The following is a 21,100-nucleotide window of genomic DNA, read 5'->3' on the forward strand; positions in this document are numbered from 1 at the left end:
AGTCGGACACAATTGAAGCGACTTAGCACACTACATGAAGATATTTCCTGCTGCTTCTCCTTGATTTCCAGCAGTTATCAGCCCAGCACCAAGAACAAATTAGATGCCCAAGAGCAGAGACTGAACTGCTCTAGAAAATTTAAGTATGAGTTATCTGTCAAACAATACTTTCTAGGAATATGCACCAAGGTAAATCAAAATCTCACCCAAAACATCTAACATCTTTGAGGACTTGTAAAACCCAAGAAAAATGTGACCATATGAACATTTAGAAATGTGCTCTAGGCTAAAATCTCAACTTTAAATGGTGAAACTGGATTACCAACGATCTTTACACAATTTCAAAAAGTTCCCAATTATGGTTGCTCAATAAGAGTTCCTCTCTTTGGTTCTTCCTCTCTTAGAAAAAAAAAAAGCCAAAACTCTCTTCAAATACACACTGCCACACCTCACACATACACAGAAATGGAGACTGTGAACAGAGGCAAGATCATTCTCGGTCTGGAACTCAATCTGATTCTGTTTTATGTCGGTAAGGTTCTTTTTTTTTCCCCTCCATTTTATTTAATCAATTGCTACTTTTCATCTAAAAATTCACTTATATTTTAAGCCCCTACAGATTTTTAAATGTATAACATTATGGAAACTGTCTAAGGTGACAAATTTCCTTTTTTCTCAGAGAAATAGGTAATAAAAGAACAGCTGAGAAAAAAAATTAATATTAACATTGAAAGTCTCCTTTGCTATCATGCTGCTTTAGAGAAGAGTACCTCACCAAACAAAGGCTTGAAAATATTCATAAAATCACATTAATCAACAATTCAGTTCCCATACAGGCAAACTGACTCTGCACTAAATACTTGAATATTTTTAAAGAACAGTGTTTCAGAAAAAGCTGAATTTCTATAAATTGAAGTACCTGTCATTTAAAAAACTACAACGGCTCCTTCCTTGAAAAATAACCATATCACAAATATGTGGATGCCTTTGCCTGTTTTTTCTCTATGAGAGAGTTTCCTGTATCACAGTTCTAATAATTTCATCATCGTTCTAAAAAATCTAATAATCTCAGATTTGCTCACAAAGTTTGGGTCATAGGCCAGGAAAGGGAACAAAAGCTCTTAGTTTCTTCTCATCTGTAAAGAAATATTTTTAAATGTTAACAGTGATTTGGTGGGGGCAGGGTGGTGAAAGGACTATGGGTGACTTTTTTGCTTCTACTTTCAGTAATAAGTCTATTATTCCCAATAAGTATATATACTACTGTTATAGACTATTCTAATTAGTATTATTTTAAAAAAAGAATTCTTATCTTTCAAAGATATATACTAAAAGATGTGCAGATAAATTATCTGGAATCCGCCCTAAAATAAGACGAGAGTAGAGAGTAAAGAAGGGAGAAGAGCTGAAACAAGACTGGGCTGAAGTCAGGTGACGGCGGCGAAGTTAGTGTGCCGGCCAACTACTTCTGCATATGTCCGAAACTTTCCATAAAGGCGTGTTTTAGAAAGTTCGAAAATTATTTTTCTATGTATTTTCTAGCTTGGTCTTCAAAAACAGTAATCTTTTTTTATTCCCTCCACTAAGAAGATAAACTTTCAACCTTTTCAGAGGGTACTGTGTTTAAAAGGAAACCCTAGAGAACGTGAGAGTTCTTCAAGTGCAGCTCTTCACAGGAGCAGGCTGCAGGCTGACACATTATCCAAACTTCCCTTTTGCACTAAGCTGCTGCCTCACATTCATGGTGCGGGGGAGGGAGCAGCAGTCTCCTCACAGCCCGGGCTCTCACAGACCGCAACGGGTTTTCTCCCTTCTGAGGCAGTCATGAGCAGAGATATGAAACTCCAAAGTTGCAAGTATTTATTTTACCCTGGAACACTAGTTCTCCAAGAAAAATGTTAAAAGATAGCTTCCCTTTTAAAAACTACCTCAGGGAGGACTTGACACTGGGACGTTGCTGATTAACTTCATGACTCTGGCAGGCCAACTTCCACTTCAAGTTGCCACACTTGAACGATCACTATACCTTATAAAGCCGTTTCTCTACTTCTGAGGTGACTAAGTCTAGTTAGGAGACCTGCGGTTGCAGTCACCAGCCTTAGGAGTGAAGCTTAGTCCCTCGGCTGAAGACGAAGGAAGCCTGGTCTTCTCCAGTGACTTGACTTTACCCTCTCGTCTGGTTTACCTTTAACCAGGTTGCTAAAAAGCTCCCAGCTCATATCCAATTGTACAAATACAAAGTTAAAACACGGTGAGAACAGATTTGGGTCACAAATACCATGATTTTAGTTTTAATTATTCTGCTCTGGATCAGGACCTATAAGAAAAATGTTAAGTGACAAAAAGCCTGTATGAAACTTATATCAGACAACTTGGATTATTTTTTAATTTTGTGTACAGTGGCAAAGGGAAAAGTCAGACAAATAAGACCATGTGGAAACATATAACCACACAAAGTCAGAGTGAAAACATGCGCAAATTCCAATTTGCCTCAACCAAAAGTATTTCAGAGAGCCTCCCTTGCCCCCCAAATGGCTGAGGACAGGTCTTCCCAGTAACAAATACCTGAGCAGCTTTCCAGCTTCACGAACCTGGGATTAGATAGAAGGCCACATAGGGACCTACCCCCCATGACAGGGAAGCAGCATGATGTGGTGGCAAGAGTCCTGGATGGGGTGTCTAGTTTCGGCCCTGCTGACATGATGCTGTGAAGTGAAGTGAAAGTCGCTCAGTCGTGTCCGAGTCTTTGCGACCCCATGGGCTCTAGAGTCCATGGAATTCTCCAGGCCAGAATACTGGAGTGGGTAGCCTTTCCCTTCTCCAGGGGATCTTCCCAAACCAGGGATCAAACCCAGGTCTCCCGCATTGCAGGTGGATTTTTTACCAGCTGAGCCACAAGGGAAACCCAAGAATACCGGAGTGGGTAGCCTAGCCCTTCTTCAGCGGATTTTCCCGACCCAGGAATCGAACTTGGGTCTCTTGCACTGCAGGCGGATTCTTTACCAGCTGAGCTATCAAGGATAGCTATCTCAATTTAGAGCTATCTCTAAAATGGGCATATGATAGATACTGTGGGGATAGGAGTAGCCATGGCAGCAGAAAGAGCTCCTTTCATTAAATACTTACTAAGACCCAGGTAAGTAAATACTCCTTGTGCACTGATGGCCCCAATGAAACTTCTTGCTAACCTCACGATACTCACAACACTATCCCCCTTTTGCTAATGAGGAAACAGATCAGAGAGCTAGGAACTAGCAAGAGCTAGGATCTGAACTCAAATGTCTGCTCCTAATCACAATACTGCTCATCAAGTAGATGAAAGCTACAAGAGGCTACAAAGCAACGCACAGGAGTCAGGAAAGAAACTAACCTGCTAGGCAGTGGCATGGCCAGCTCGTCAGGCCTCTGCTCAGCAACGAAAGGCTGGCTAAGCCAGGGCTGCTATTTCCCAGCTGTACATCTTCCCTTTTATAATGCTTCCCTTTGGGACAACTAGACTCCCTGAAGAACAACTGTAAACTGTCATGAATTCCTAACAATCACAACCTCAAAAGGCAGAAAAAAAAAAATCCCTGTTGCTCATGTGCTCAGTCATTTGCATGAGGGGCTTTGATACCTATCACTACACTGAATGCAATACTCCTATGAGGCCAGGGGTGCAGATAAGGAAACAGGCTCCTAGAGAGCAATTGATTTGCACAGGGAGATCAACGGACAGCTTGTAAGTACATCACAAGTGTACACGTGGATCCCGAATTTCTGACTCCGGATCTGCTGTCACCTCCAGCAGTGGAGATCCCCACCCCACCCCCAGGGCTACCCCTTAAGTACCAGATATCACTGTGCTCCAGCAGCCTGATGTCAGGAAACTCAGAGGGTCAAGAAAAGTGAGGAACACCAGCGTCTACCTTTTTTCTAAGTCTCAATTTTTGGGTTGAAGTAAAGTTAATGTACAAGTTAAAAAAAAAGTTATGCGTGTGTTGTAACTTTATATTAGTTATTCACAATTTTAAAGGTTATATTCCATTTATAGTTTTCATAAAATTGGCACCAGTGTCTACTTTTATAGTCTTGTCCGTGCTGAGTGAGGTAAAAACAAGAAAGCAATGGTTTTCAATGGATTCTTCACCCTAAAATGTCAATAAAACAGGAGCACGGACAAAGGTGAGAAGCCCACTGAACAAGCTCATCTGCTTCCTCCTACAGGGGTCGCGGACGACTGCACCGTCTTAGTGTCTCAACCACCTGAACTTGAAGTGGACTACACGCAAAAGGCCGTAACCTTGACCTGCTCCTTCTCCACAGTGGGGTGCCCTGCAGAGCAACCAACACGCCTGTGGTTTCGCTACGGGGCTCACGAGTCTGAGAACCTGTGCTCGAATGGATGCAGAAGTGAGACAGACAAATACACACTTGAGAATCCGGCACAAAACCAGATTTCCCTCACTGTGAACAGGCTGACTTTTAATGACAGTGCAATCTACGTCTGTGGAATCGCCTTTCACGGCTCAAAGCAACCGAGAGCTAAGCAAACGGGAGGAGGGACTGTGCTTGTGGTAAGAGGTCAGTTAAGGCTTTATTCTCATACACTGTGTTCTGCTTGGCCCCTTAAATGCATCATTTACTTCTATGCAGAGATTAGGAGATAAATCTGATAACTTAATAGCTGAGCCAGTGAAAAGTGTGACCTACATGCAATTTGGATTGAAGAACGACTCCAATCCTATCTCTCAGCCTCTGCAGACAGAGTCAGAGTTATGTCGGGTGCTATATTCTCTATGTCCAGACTTTAGTGGCACAGGCTGACCAACTATGTCCTCCTTTCTCCATGTTACACTGATTGAAATATGATGTTTAACTGACAGCCTTGTTAGGATCTGGTCTGATATTACACCATCTAGAACAAAACACTAGAGAAGCATAAGCAATCAATAAATTGAACCCATAAAAAAAAATGCATTATGGAGAATAAGCACAAATTTTAGGTAAAGCCACTGGGGGACCCCTGACCTTACTCCCTTGTGCATAAGATAATGAACAGAAAAAGGGTTGGTGTAGTTGTGGTTTCCTGAGATTTACTAAAATCCATGACAATTTCCTCATGCAAGTGAGGACACTGAGCCTAGCTAAGACCTATAAATTAAGAAATTCTGAGGAAAAGCTTCACATGATTCTGGGGAAAGGAAGAGAAGAACAGTAACTCCATGCTTTTCTCAGACCTTTCCCCTTTAAAGAAACTCTAGGATGATGAGCTCCAAGATCATTAAAACATAAACTCAAATTGACCAGGCTTTTGGTTGTAAAACAAGACTTCGAGGAGCCCAGATCGTCCTATATTACAATCCCTACTTTGGTGTTCTAATGAACTTTTGCTATTCCACCATCATTTAATATTAGTTTATGCTCACCTGTAGGGGTAAATTATAAATGAGTTAATGCACATAAAGCATTTTTAATAGTGCCTGGTTTATAGCAAATAATTAATGTCAGCAAAGGAAATCAACTCTGAATATTCATTGGACGGACTGATGCTGAAGCCCAATACTCTGGCCACCTGATGTGAAGAGCCGAATCACTGGAAATGACCATGATGCTGGGAAAGACTGAAGGCAGGAGGAGAAGGGGGCGACAGAGAATGAGATGGTTGGATGGCATCACCGACTCAATGGACTTGAGTTTGAGCAAACTCTGGGAGATAGTGAAGGACCGGGAAGCCAGGCTCACTGCAGTCTATGGGATCAGAAAGGGTCAGACATGACTTAGCGACTAAACAACAACAGATATTAAAACAAACACACAACAGCTGTGGCGATTTGTATCTCTCACTACATGCATTTGTCTTCTAAAAAAAGTAACAGCCAGAAGAAAAATGGTTTGTAAAGAGATGGAGGTCTCAAACCTGCAAGTTTATGTGATGAAACACCCTTCTTTAGGAATAGAAATGAAAATACCACTAAGACAGAAACAGCAATTTCCTACCTTTTTAACAGAGCCTCTGATTTCACACTTGAAACTTTTTTTTTTAAGTTTTACAGATGTGGTTGATTTGTTAAGTTTCACCAGAAAAATGTATGTTGTATAAACTGAGGTCACAGGATAAGCATCTGCGGGCTTATTTAGTCGAAAAGTACAAGTTATTCAGATAACAATTACAAATTTAATTGGATTCTGTACTTCAAATAATTGCGCACTTGAAGATGCGTGTGTTACTTCATCACTACCTAGAGAACAGGACACTTCCTGCAGGGAGGGAGAAATTCAGAATGTACAAATGGATTCAATAATTCTACTTCCAGTTTTATTAGAAAGAAGAGACACACCAACAACACTGCATATACAAGCGTGCAGTGAGCACCATAATCTCAATGTATGGTCTTCTCAGGTTCTTCAAAGACTGCACTGTTTACCTATGTGTACAGTTCAAGGTTATAAACATATGTGGGAAAGAATCTTAACTCCATAGACTCTTGGTGACACTTGTACACTTGCAAACTTAAAACATCCTTGAACAATCTGTCTTGAAATGTTTATCTCACTTTAAGCAACACTTTATATAAAAAGTGATTCTTAGCATCATGACAAATAATTAATTGAATTGATTAAAATTTTAAGTTTTAAAAATGAGTAACATTTTGGGCATATATACTTAAAGAACTAATGAACTGGCTTTAACTACGTCATATATTTGAGTGCTTTCTAAATCAAGAGCCCCTGAAAAAATTTTTATATGAATAGCCAAATAGCGTAAGCTCATGTGTCCCCCTTAACATTTAGTTTCAATTACACTTTATACATATGTTTGCAACAACATGTTTCAATAGTGACTGTGGCTCTTTCTCTGTCTGTAATTAACAAAGAGATGAAGGTTCTCAGCAAGCAACTGCAGTCTTTCCTGATAGCCCTCTTAGTCCTGTTCTCTATCTACATCACCGGTGTGCTCGTGATCCTCATCGTCCTCACCAAAGTAAGTCAAATGTCTTGCATTAGATGTCCCTATGGCCTTGAAAATTATCCTAAGGAAATAATTTCCATCTCTCCACATGTTGGGAGCCTCAGAAATAGCTCACCTAAACAACATCTCCCTTTGCATCTGCAGGAAATACCACCTGCAGAAGAGGTCTGCAGAAAAAAAGCAAAAAGTTTTCATCACTGAAAATTACTAACCAGAGTACACAATTTATATGGTTTTCTTTCTGTAAATGGGAATAAGAGATCCTTCTTTATAACCATCAGACACACACTACTTTTCACTGGTGGGGGACATATGAAAGGCCTAAGAACGATCTTTAAGAGTGAAAAAGGTTAATGAAAGAGACCGAAGGGACTTCCCCGGTGGTATGGTGGCTAGGCCTCCATGTTCCCAATGTAGGGTGCCCGGATTCAATCCCTGATCAGGGAACTAGATCCCATACGATACTTCTAAAAGTCCTGCATGATGCAATTAAGACCCGGAACAGCTAAATAAATATTTAAAAGAGACACAGAGAGAGAGATTAGACACTGCCTTAAAATATCTTTAAGAGGCCTAAAGTTTTTGAGAAAGACTATACTTCTCATTGTTCACATGCTGTAAGAGGGGGTATGTATGCGTTATATTAAGATTACCACAAATCCTATTATCAATATCAGCTTGAGCTATTAATGAAAACATCTCAGAAGTGACATGAAAATTACTCTTACTGTGTATTACTTAAATATTAACTTCATTTAACCTTATTATGGTATGAGATATCTGCCATGATTGTTCTGAGTACATAACATGTCTTGTAAGACTTTCCTTTTCTTCCTGACAGTTAAAATCTAACACTCAAAGAAAGAAAGAAACAGAAGAGCCACAAAAGGTACAGACCAATGCTGGTAAAATATCTTCAGAATTGTGGTTATTAACTATTTTACACTGAAAATAATTTAAGAAACAGAACATCACCACAGAACAACTTTCATACTGTCTCCTATTGTTGAGAAAAATGATATTCTCAAGTGGTAGAATATGTGGCAAATGGATAGTTCTCAATCATAAATTCTACTTAATATACTCAAAATACAAGAGTTAACTGCAGGTACAGACGTGTTGGGTGGGGTAGTTTCTAAGACTGGTGGCCAATAAAGAAAGAAAAGGCTCAGATAACGTGCAGTAATCACTGCTTTTAATCGTAAGACAACATTTTTTTTTTCTTATTTGTATTTATAGAAAAAGAGTGCTCGGCGTATTTTTCAGGAAATTGCTCAAGAGCTATATAATAAGAGACATGTGGAAACAAGCCAACAAACTGTAAGTGTAAAATATCAAAAAGATGTAAAGCTAAAAAGCATGTTTAACTAAAAAGATATAAAGCATGTTTAACTAAAAAAACTTAGCTGCCAGCAAGCTGTCAATAATCGTTTTTCTTTAAAAAGAGTCTGAAAGAGGACTTCCATAAAATGCATTTGTTTTGATAAATACGTAACAAAGGACATCTGATACAATATCAAATAGACACCAGGTTGGCATCTTAGTGACATGACATCTTTCTGAAACACACTGGATGCAGGTAATGTTTTCAATACAGACAAGGATGCTTCTGTGGGTTGAAAGCCTCTTTGGACTGTATCTTGCATCAGTAGTAACCATTAAGCAAATGTTGCAAACATCTGTAGATCAAATTATACAGAAAACTTACTTGTTCACATTAGAAAAGATAGATAATAAGAACAAAAAATGAGTATTTCTTCAGCCTTTGATGTTTAGTGACAGGAAGAATGTTGACTATAATACATTCTGCTAGTCCTTAAACCGTCTTAAAGTCCTATAAAAACAGGTTTTTCAAACAAGACATTGTTTTAGAGCTAGTACAGCAGTTTCCACAATACCTGATCAAACTGCTCAGATTTAAATTAAAATGTATACAAAATAAAGAACTTATACACTAGCAGAGATATTTTCCTCTTAAACAGCAGCCATAAGGGCAAATGAAACAGAATTCTGATATGAGATGTGGTTTTTTTAAATCTAATTTCTAAAAAGGGTTTTCATCCAGGAAATAATATCATCTAAGGTAGTCAGTCACTTCATCCTTCCATGTATATACAAATACATAAAGAAGTGGTTTACAGGCACCTTTTCAGCAAAGAGGCCAAATTAAATGGCTAGAAGACAAGCTTGGAAGTAGGAATTCTAAAGCCCTCAGTCAGGGCTTTGACAATGGCAGATAAACAAGAAAGTTATTCTTCAGTTCCCACATCTTACTCCAAATAAAGGGGAAGTGGAAACTGGACCTTTATGGTTACTGGAGAATGCAAGATGGCACTATAATTAATATGTCGCTCTTAGTGTGGCGTTATTGGTTACAAAACTTAAAATGTGGCTTGTTATTTACTGTTGCAGGAAAAAGACAACACTTATGAAAATAGAGCAGCGCTTTCTAACCATGAAAGGCCACAGAAGTCTTCTGACTTTCAATGAAGTCACTGAAAATCCAACTCCAGATATTATGAAAGGATTAGTGGATATACAACCATCAGGTTTTTTTTAGAAAACAATTTAAGGTAAATAGAAAAGTCAACAAGCTACAAGAAGGACGCCAGAGAATATAAGGAAACTATTACTAATGGAAATTACCAAAATACTAAAACCTAACAAAATGCAACTGAAAAATACTTTCCTAATTTGCTAGACAGGGGAATTCTAAGCAGTCAAGCATCTTCAAAAACTTCCAATTAAAGCATATATCCTCCTGTATTTGCTCCATTCGACATAACCACACGATGACTGATACCCTGAAGATGATCTGAAGTCACAGCAAGTGCCTTAGTCTTGCCTGGAAGAACTGTCTTTACAGTTCTAGACGTGGTGGGCCAACTAGACCAAGCTGGCAGGGAAAGAGGAACGGAGGGAGGAAGGAATGTGTCAAAATCTGAGTTAGAAAAAAATCATCTTGAATAGTATTTTGCAGCAAATATTATTTCCTCCAGTATTGCAATGGGCCAGTGGTATAGTACACATTTTCCTGCCAGGGTATGCAAAATAACTTACATCATGCTACCAACAAAAAGTGAGAGCACAATAGAATACAATAACATTTTAGTTATTTTAACAAAAAATCCAAAGCAGAAGGTTCAGCCAGAGAAAACCTCAGAATAAAGAAGCCATGATGGACTCTAGGTGTCAGTCTTGTGCCAAATAACAGCACCAGGGAAGGCTTTGGCAAAGCAGTGGAACTGATCAAGCCTTTGCAATATTTTTTTTTTTCTCTCTTAGTAAGTCATTGTATTACACACACACACACAAAAAAATATACATATGCACACACACACATTTATACAAACCTACATTTTATACATAGTTGGGACCATACAGAGTATATAGTTTTGTATTATGCATCGCAGTGTGATTTTTAACCAACTAAGGAGGGAAATGTTAGACAACGGGCAGTGTATAGCAAGGAGGCTTATGACACTACCATCTCACTAAGAAAACATGTTATAGAATTGCTCTCTGACAGTTACTTCTGTGTAACAAAAAATCTATTTCAAGTACCTGCAAGAATATATTTGCTATTAAACCTGAATTACAACCTATTATGTTTATTTAAAGTGTTTCTCTTAAACTGGTATAAATTGAGATGGATTCTTATTTTTAAACCCAAGATTAAATTTTAAAATATTTTAAGATCCCTTTAAAAGCATTTTGTACTGATGGCTTAAATCAGGGACCTCTAACCTTCCCATCTGGGTGGGGGGAGCACATACCCTCATTATGTGTGTAAATATATGTGAAAACACATGTGAGTACACATGTGCTTTGTGTAGTTTATGCGTATACATGTATGTGTGTATAGGTGTATACACAAAAACAGAAATTAAACAATGGGCGTTAAAAGCAATATAAATTAAAATGGTAACATTTCCCTCCTGTATCCCAACATAAAAAGTCTTGCATACTCCCTCAACTTTGAGACCACTGGCCTGACTGAAATAAATGAACTTCTAAACCAGATGGCAAAAAAGATAAGTGCTACCACCACCTAGGTGAACAGAAGGGATTTGATCATTTCCTTTTGATTTTTGAAAGTCATTACCTTTTGGTCCTTTCAGGGCTGAAATCATACCATTCTTCATGTAACTAATGAGGAAACAAAATCCCTAAGACAAACTTGTATTTGATTCAGAATAAACCTTTCCCAATACAAGCAAGGACTGTGTTTAAGAGACTAATTTTTAAGCTAAATTTTGGAACATACTTTCCCAAGTAGTTATATTCCTTGAGGTAGCATATGAATGCCTGATATATATAATATTCATTCTTTTATTCATCCAGCTAGCCAACAATACTGATTGACTGCTATACTGTTATACAACCAAAGGCTTCTTTTGCATGCCATCCTTGGGTCTCACTGAACTGGGAACCCCACCTTGTTCACACCTCATTGCTGTTGCATACGCTGTTTCCTCTGCTTGGTAAAACACTCCATAGATGCAAATAAAGGTAAAATGTCACCCACATGAAAACTTCCCTAACTCCTCCAGCAGTTAACGTAACTTTCCTTCTCTAAACTCACCGTACTTCATGTTTCTTTTCAGATTATCCCGCCACTGTCTGTTTACATCTTCTGAACTATTCTCTAAGTACCTTAAAACTAGAAGCACCTGTCTCATTTCTTTTTACTTCTACTGCTTAGCACTGCCTGGTACATAAAGTCTTTTAAATATCCTTACATGAATGCAACTGAACAATGTTTCTACAGAAAAATATTTTTTCGGCCCTTCAACTGAGATACGAAGCACACTTCACTCTCTAGCCATTGACCCTCATGCCTTGTCATAAGGACCATTCAGTGAATCCCTAACATTAATTTTCCTGCTATCTGAGCATCCAGAATTTCCACTGGAAAGGATTAGGCTATAGCCTTCTGTTTAAATTTACATTTCCCAAGACAATCAGAAGAGAATAAATTGAAAACAACTTGAAGATGAAAAAGAACAGATATGGTTCCAGTGTCTATACACTCTACCCGCTAGTCTAGAGCACTGACACCACATACCAAAAGGTGTTAATGAAATTTTCAGAATAAGTCATATATCTTTCTCTCTACTATATAAGTGCTAAGAGAGCTTGAAACCCTGGGCTAATAGGCATATAGTTCAGTGTCTGTGGAGTCGAGTCACATAAACTAATGTTTAAGGCACAGATTTTGAGACCAAGCTAAAATGCAAAAATATTGACAAATACTTCAAGGTGAAGGACTGTGAACAAATCTGATCTAAGAAGCCACAAATAAAAATAAAGGAACATATATAAAAATATATATATATAAAAAAACACATATAAAAAATAAAGGAAAAATAAAGGTGGGACGTTCTGGGAGAATAGCATTGAAACATGTATATTATCATATGTGAAACAGAACACCATTCCATGTTCGATGCATGAGACAAGGGCTCAGGGCCGGGGCAATGGGATGACCCAGAGGGATGGGATGGGGAGGGAGGTGGGTGGGGGGTCCAGGAAGGGGAACACATGTAAACCCATGGCTGATTCATGTCAATGTATGGCAAAAACTATTACAATATTGTAAAGTAATTAGCCCCCAACTAAAATAAATAAATTTATAAAAATAAAAATAAAATTAAAAAAAATAAATAAATAAAGGAACAGAACAGGACGGAATGAAACAAATCTAATATGTGTCAAACACCAATACTGAGACAGACATGGTTGGGCACTATCCTATACACTATATTATTCCATCTTCACAACAAATCTCAAGGTAAGTATCAGCCCCATTTTTACAGATAAAACACTAAGCTTCATGAGAGGTTCAGGCAATAAGGGCTGACCCATATTTCAAAAGCGGTTAGTCCTCAAAAGCCCATACTCTTTCCACAAAGCAGTCCTGCCAGAGTTTTGCTTATTTCTACTGAGACTGATGGGAGCTTTAAGACTGAACATGTCTAGTTTAACCCAAACAATCACCCTGGAAGAAAGTGAGAAAGTTGCCAAGGGCTACCCCTCAAAATGTACAGGTTTATTTAGCTGGTTTCAGAGAATTCTACCAAATCTTCAAAAAGGATAACCACAATGCTATTTAAACTGTTCCAGAGCATTAGAGGGAATTTAGAAATTATTTTTTACAAAATCAGCAGAACATGAGAAAGATAACATCTTCTAAATGAAAAGATTAGATCAGACCATCATTTATCAATAATATTAATATTTTTATTTAGTTTTTATAAATACAATCTAGTGAAACATAGAAGAAGACTATCCTGCGTAAGCGCAGAGATGTATGAGTGGATATGTACTAGAAAAGTACCATTGATTTAATAAGACAATAGAGAAAAAACCCTGTTACCATAGAGGGAAAACAAAGGTGACAAAATTCAACATTGACCCCTGGCCTTTTTAAGCTCTTAATAAAACAGGAGTTTTGAAAAATATTGTATCTCTAGCCAAACAGCCATCTCAGGCCAAAAGACAGAATCATATTTTTCATTGAAGTAAAATTGAAAGGTTTCCACCATTTTTTAAAACATTTTCTGGAAGTAACTACAAATTCACTTGGATCAAAAAAAAAAAAAGGCTAAAAATAAGAAGTAGCAAAACCATTTGTAGATTTTATAACTGTGTTTTTTTAAAAAAACCCCAAGAGAATCAATGGAGGAAACTACTGGAAACACTAAAATAACCCAATAAGGTAAATAGTTACAAAACTGGTACAAACACAAACACACATAAAAAACTGCTTTTCTTGTGTTATGCATAATATCTGGAGGGCCGTGTGAGACAACATGGGTAAAACCACATGACATTATGCTACGTGTAATAAACTAGATACAGAAAAAGAAATACTACATGATCTCACTTATACTTGAAACTCAAACAGGTCAAACTTGTAGAACCAGAGAACAGAGCTGGTGGTTGCCAGGAGCTGGTGGGTGGGGGAACTCAGATGTTGGTCCAAGGATACAAGCTTTCAGGTGTAAGAGGAACAAATTCTGAGGACCTAGTGTACAACCTGGTGGCTATAGTTAATAATGCTAAACTGTATACTTCAAATTTGCTAAAAGAATAGATCTTAAGCATTCTGCAGACACACACACAAAAGCTAACTATGTGAGGTAATGAACGTGCTAGCTGACTGCAGTCATCATTTCACAGTGCATATGTACACTAAATCATCATGGTGAACACCTTCAATACAAAAAAACTTGTCAGTTATATAAAGCTGGGAAGTTTTTATAGTTTAAACTACAAAATCCTATTTATAATAAGGATTTATAATAAGAAAAATCCTATTTATAATATCACACACACCATTAGAATAAATCTAACAAAGCTTGTGCAGGATCTTTATGAAGAAAATCTTGTTATGAAAGAACATAACTGAACAAATTAAAAGACATACTATTATCAGCTGGAGGACTTTATACTCCCTAAATTAACCTATAAATATAATATAGGGGAACTAGGCAAGCTAGTGCTAAAGTTAATCTGCTAAATAAATAAGCCAAGACAAATCTAAGAGGAACTGATTAGGAAAGACTAGTGCTATGATATTAACACACATGATACAGTTACAGTAATTAAAGTAGTTTGGTATTGGCACACATAAAGAAGTATAAATTTTAAGAGAATAGAGGCAAACATATTACAGGACTTCATGATAAAAGGGCTTCCCAGGTGGCACTGTGGTAAAGCACCTACCTGCCAACAGAGCAGACCTAAGAGGCCTGCCAATACAGCAGATGTAAGAGATGTGGGTTCGATCCCTGGGTCAGGAAGATCCCCTGGAGGAGGGCACAGCAACCCACTCCAGTAATCCTGCCTGGAGAATCCCACGGACAGAGGGGCTTGGTGGGCTACAGTCGACAGGTCGCCAAGAGTCGGACACAACTGAAGCGACTTAACACACACAATACATGATAAAGGTGGCATTTTGAAGCATTAGGGAAAGATGATTACTCAATAAATGGTATTAGGATCACAGAGGAGCTATTTGGAAAACTAACTCTTTAACAAGGAGTTCCACTCCTAGAAATGTATCATCCAGACAACCTTAAACATTACTTCCTTCAGCCTTTTCCCTACATCACCCTCTCAGTGAGGCCTTTCCGTGAGCATCCTCTTTAAAATTACAGCACCCAAACCCAACTCCCAATTCCAAGAAGCCCCTTTCTTACCTTTATTGTTTATTTTTCTTCATAACACTTAGCACCAACAACATGCCATTTGTTTACCATCTGTCTTCCTCACAAGAACTAAGCTCCACAAAGACAAAAATACTTGTATGTTTTTCGCTCACTTATCTCCAGCATCACTCAGTAAACACTTTTTAAATGATATTCTGTGGCACGGAAGTATCTCTTCCACCATCACTGCAAGTTCAGTGCCTATGAGCATGCTCAATCACACAGTCGTGTTCAACTCTTTGAGACCCCATGGACTATATATAGTCTGTCAGGTTCCTCTGTCTGTGGAATTTTCCAAGAAAGAATACTGGACTGGGTTGCCATTTCCTACTCCAAGGGATCTTCCTGACCCAGGGATGGATGGGACCTAAAGTGTCACATACCAGGGAGATTTCTCGAAAAGGTTTCCCTCACTTTAGTGAAAAAAAAAAAAAGGTATGTGAGAAAATGCTTCTTTCTTTCCATGGCTCTGTCATGCCTACACATGATGCCTGGTGCTGCATTAGCCATTTTGTAATTGCGGGGGATGTCAACACATGGAAGAGGAAGAAATGAAAGCAAGTTCTGAACGTCAATGGGTGCTTTCATCACTGAATTAACCAATCTTGGAATCACTCTTCTAAAATAAACTCTTATTTTTTAGTTGCTCCTTCTGTTTCTTGAAACAGACAACATCCCCATACCTACTTACACATGTGTACAAGACTTGCCTAAGAATATTCATTTTACTTGTCTTTACAAAGTAAACTGCCAGTATCTATAAGTACGTCAACAGAGGCCTCAGCAAGTAAAGTTACCAATGTCCAGCGGTGCACTGGTAAATGTTTACCCATGAGCTAGAAGAAGGGAGAGTCTATTTGTAGAGTTTGCCAGTTTCCATGGTGTAAGTACTCCCATCGAGGTCAACTTCAATAATGGCCAAGTTTAACAACCAGCTCACTGAATTCCTGCCAATACAACAATCATTTCTCCTGAGCCCGTAAAACCCGCTCCAGCACACCAATGCTTACACGCAGACAAGGATACAGATGTTAACGAATGATTTCCTAGATATACTTAAGTAGAAAAAGGGCAACAAAACTATTTATAATGGGCTTGGATTATAGAATCAATTTTTTTCGTGTCCAAGCGTAGTTGCATAGACTGTCTTTAGAAAAACAGTCAAGAAACCTGAACAAGATTGTGGAACTGGAGTGGATGAGAAAATTCATTATATACTCTCTAGGAAGCTGCTTCACACTTTTTTTTTTTTTTTACCATGAATTACCTTTTTATAAAAATCACAATTTTTAAAAATTAAATATCACTAAATTTTCATTTTTGCAATATAAGTCTTCTTTTCTTGATTACATACTTTCCCCCTTTTTGATGCTTGAAACAATTCTAGTGAGATTTAACCCCTAACCCAGAACTGGGTCAGTACACCAAACAAACTGAAATTAGAAAGCTATATTTTGCATTTTTTCTCCTAAATTAATCTAAACAATAAAATTGCTGTTGTTCAACTTTAAGACCTATCAAAAAAAACTACACCAGTAATTACTTCATCTACAATTGCTTTTATTAAAATAAATTGAGTCAAGAATGCAAAGTACACTCAGATATCCTTAAACCAGTCCTGTATTCATGCACTCACACAGCAAGATCACTTTGTACCTCATGAGTCTTCACATGGCGTCACACGGAAATCATCAGGATCTCACTCAGAGAAAGGCAGCAGTAACAGAGTACCACAAGCAATCTACAAAGCTTACAGGTCACTAAAGGTCACCCACAGCAACAAGGCTCTGCATCTCAGATCTGCCCTAAGTCACACACCAGACCCCTTGAATTCAACCGGCAATTTGGCGCATCCACAAGCAAGGAGTCTGTTTTCAGTCCTATATTAGAGTCTGCCCTCTTGTCCAGTTTAACTTCCTCTCAATTTTTAGTGTCAGAAACACAAGGAAATAGATTTCATGTTTAGACTGACGTTTCTTCCCCTGCTCGTGTCCACCTCCTGCTATGCCAGGAAATAACATTAAAGTTCCATCGTGTGGTTGCCCAACAGGACACAGGAAGCCCGGACCCGCCAGCTGATGACTAGTGATGGCAATGCAGTGACACGGAGCCATGGTATAATTACAGAGGGAACAGCACTGAAACAAGGTCAGGCCACTGAACTATCAAGGATGACATCTACCAGGTTTTTCCCTACACAACAAACATATGCGTGGTATGGCACTCACACGTTCAAGCAGTTTTTTCTTTACCAGGACAAAATGGCTCAACAAAGGAATGTAAAAATGGAGATGCTAGATGGGGCAGGGGACATCTATTCTATCTATTCTCCTTCCTACCCTCCTATGTCTAAAGAATTCTCCATTTTCCCCACCATCAACAACAAATCCACAAACATTTGGTAAACGTTAAAGACCAGCATCGAATCAGAAGGGACTAAGACATGAGGGGGGAAAAATAAGAACAAGAAACAAAGGAGCAAGTGGGTGGCAACACAAATCCATAGTTATAAGCAAACTTGAGCATTATTCCTTAGGATGAAGATTTTTACAGGTATTTGATAACTATGATGCTAGCAAAATATTACTGGACTTCTCAAGAATGCCAACAAGTTCTTAAAGAGTTTTTTGAACCCAAAGTTGAACAAGGCAGTAAAAGAGGAAAAGATTTTCAAATATTAACGTGTTATTTACATAATAAATAAATAAATTTTACATTATTGTACAATAACTTACAAAAATGCAAATAAGGCTTAAAGTAAAAGCTTTCAACATGATCTAACATGCAAATCACATAAGCTAAAGCCAAGTGTGAATTAATGTGACTATGGCCAAAAGTCATAGTAAATATGAAGCAGTATAAAATCCAACCATTTCTTCTGAGATATTCTTCATTCAGTATTGTTAAAGAGTAAGGCCATGTGATTGAAAAACCAAACGTCAAAGAAATGATGATATCTGTTGGGACACAAATGGTCTTCAAAAGGGAAAATGGATAACAACAGCATTTATCATTTTAGGGACAAGAGATGTAAAATACAAGACAGCTATGACACTTAACAAGTATATTCAGGTAGATTAAAAGGCATCATTTACTGCTTGCCTCAGCTCAAAAAGCTAATAAACTAATGGTGAAGGTTCCATTTAAAAGCACTTTAGGCTTTTAATCTTGAGCAGGCAAATCCAGCTCAGTATTAATTATTACCACTGCAAAGAGAGTACAAAGAGAGCACTATAAAACCCACATTAAGACAAACCTTAACGGAGGTGATATTTTACATGGGTTAACTGTATTTCATTAAATTCCAGGCTATGCTAACAAATACTAGATCACGTCTAATTGCACACAGCACAGAATCACAAACACCAATGCTGGATAACCGGCCTACTAAGTGGGTGTCCACACTTACCGTTCTCCACATAGGGGTGAAAAGGTAAGACCAGAGCAAGGATGACCCTGCCTCTGGTTGGCTCCAAGACACTTCTGATATCTTTTAACAAAGTCAGAGGCTGATCACAGCGGTCCAGCAAATTCAAGCAGCTGATGACATCATACTGGAACCCCGTCTTCTGCCATTCATTTATACCAAGCACTCTGGAAAAATCAGAAGGATACAAACACCCTTAAAGACATCTTTAAAAATATTTAGATGCCAGTAAAGACTTACATTTTGTCTTCCAAATCAAAGTAAGTTCAAAATCTTCATTTAAGTAAACAATCATATTTCTTTAAATTCAGCATTTTACCTATTTCCAAAACATACAAAATTTCCTTTGTAAGAATTAGTATGTTGAATAAGTGTAAAGATATAGGTGATAAAAATGGTTATGAAACTAGAGCATCAAACTCTTGAACATCAATTAACGAACAAAGAATTCTACTTTCACATTCACTGGGATGTAATTGTAGAATACATCATATATTCGTGTTTTCTATTCCTACAGTGCCTCCTGTTTTAAGAATGGCTACGGTGATATAAGATAACTTCCATTTACAACCGATGATCTTTTGCCCACATCTATGTTCTAGCAGAGAGATACTATTTCATATTCTAGAATCTTCATATCTATATAACTATATAGAAAAAATAAAGCACAGGACATCCTACTAAAACAGTAAGTGAAGACCATGGTTAACACATCTCTCTCAGCGCTCAGTATCTCATGCACACATAGTCATTCTCTCTCCCTCTCTCCCCTCCCTGCCTTCTGCGCCCTAAGAACACTTTCTAGTCCTTTAAATGTTTTACTCACAGAGGGTAGGAGTCCTTATATCAAGAGTCTTTGTCACAGTGTTAAAGCAATTCTATTAATTACTGACTCCTGCTTGCTTATATCAATCAGAATGTAGTAGGTGAGGCATGTTACGACAGAGACAGGAGCAAAAGGAAACAAGAAAAACGACCTTTTAAACAAGTCTTTGATCACATTGAGCAGATATCTTATGACATTTCAGAACATTTTTGCATAGCAGAATAAAAAGAAATACAAGCTACTCAAGATACATCTTCTTTTCAATCTATATCTTAAAAAAAAACTAAAGCCTCCTCCAAAACAACACTCTGACAAACTTCAAGGAGCTAGTCAGATTTCTGTCACTTAAAATAAGTGGGGCATTACAGCTCCAAAATCACTTTTAAAGGCTATTTGTATATTAATACCTTAGCCAAACAGCCAGTTTAAATTCATAAACTTGCAGAAGACAAACTATATATCTGATTCAAAAAAACAAACAAATAAACTTAGACCTGATTACAACAAAGCAGAAGCCAAACATCACTGGCATGTTTTAATCTAGAATAATCTCACCAAATCCATCTCAGAATCACGTGAAGATAGGTAGTTTCCATGTTGGTTATTTTGAAAGATAGAAACACATGCTTATAACAGAAAATTAAAATCTTGATAGCCTTAAAACCAGGACAGTTAAAACTATACTTATAGAAGTCCAACTTCATCTTTACTTCTGTTTTGTGATTTCTACTTGTAGACTCAGTTCCACTGATAAACACAAATTTACCAGTCCCACTCAAATTGCATATTAGCCCAGGAATCCTAACAAGATGTTTGAATTTTCCTCTTCTTATAAGAGGAAATCTCCTCTTATAAGAAAAATGAAAGAAGTGACTTGTCCAAGCTCTCGTAAATCACAAGCAGAGTAGAAATTACAGCTTGGAAACTCTCCCAGTAGGTTATTCAAGACAATGAACCTGCTCTCTCCATATAGGTGAGAAAGAACCTAGCAATCAATCTTTGTATAAATGCTTCCAGGGTGGTGGGTTGAGACTGAATGGCTATCCATTCAGTTTCCAGTATCTTTCTGTTTAAAAAAGAAGAGTCTGAATATGAGGAACAGAATTAACTACAATATTTTCCTTTCCTTTTAAGAAAGATCCTTAACCTACAGATAATGCATTCAAGTCAAGCATCTTTAAAATTTACATTAAAGATCTTTGTTCTCTGGTGTCAAACATGTACACACAACTCCTTCTGAACTACCCATGTATGACCTGCCCATGCAGATGTAATTCCAAGCCCATCGCCACTACCACTCTGCATCCTGCCATACACTGGTATCCTGCACCATCAACGAAACACCATTCAGATCACATAAACTAGCTTTCACATTAACTTTCGGTAAAAGCAGTCTGAGGAACTAACCATGCTGCCAAAATTATTTTCCTGTCAAAGAAGAGTTTTTATTTACTGTCATTTGAATTGTGGAATTCTTTGTTAGTGTGCATAATCAAAACTTTTTTAGGTTGGTTCAAAAGTAATTGCAGGTTTTCACTGTTGAACTCTGCCACTTGATATTGGAATACATTCTTAAATAAATGTGGTTATGTTATACATCATTTTAGTGTGCGCTTCTTGCTTCATGTTTTTTTTTGCTAATGACATTACTCGTTGTTTTTAATTATTTTAGATTGTAG

The 21,100-nt window shown here is 37.7% G+C and overlaps 2 protein-coding genes across 3 annotated transcripts in view; one reads left to right on the plus strand and one right to left on the minus strand.

Annotated features, from left to right (window-relative positions):
- The window catches only part of METTL9 (methyltransferase 9, His-X-His N1(pi)-histidine), a 46,351-nt gene that overhangs the window by 4,237 nt on the left and 21,014 nt on the right, over window positions 1-21,100 (minus strand). For both annotated transcript variants that reach the window (XM_081554548.1, XM_081554547.1), the window contains exon 4: window positions 18,578-18,762. In XM_081554548.1, coding sequence (XP_081410674.1) covers window positions 18,578-18,762 — 185 coding nt within the window. The remainder of the gene's footprint in view (window positions 1-18,577; window positions 18,763-21,100) is intronic.
- Window positions 458-10,557, plus strand: IGSF6 (immunoglobulin superfamily member 6). Its single transcript, XM_081554549.1, has 6 exons — window positions 458-532; window positions 4,207-4,563; window positions 6,858-6,964; window positions 7,794-7,841; window positions 8,192-8,272; window positions 9,365-10,557. Exons 1-6 carry the CDS (start codon window positions 466-468, stop codon window positions 9,440-9,442), a joined length of 738 nt encoding a protein of 245 aa, XP_081410675.1. The 5' UTR covers window positions 458-465; the 3' UTR covers window positions 9,443-10,557.

This window comes from Giraffa tippelskirchi, chromosome 13 (genome assembly GCF_054371585.1).
Source record: "Giraffa tippelskirchi isolate mGirTip1 chromosome 13, T2T-mGirTip1v1.2.pri, whole genome shotgun sequence".
In the NCBI taxonomy this organism is placed as follows: domain Eukaryota; kingdom Metazoa; phylum Chordata; class Mammalia; order Artiodactyla; family Giraffidae; genus Giraffa; species Giraffa tippelskirchi.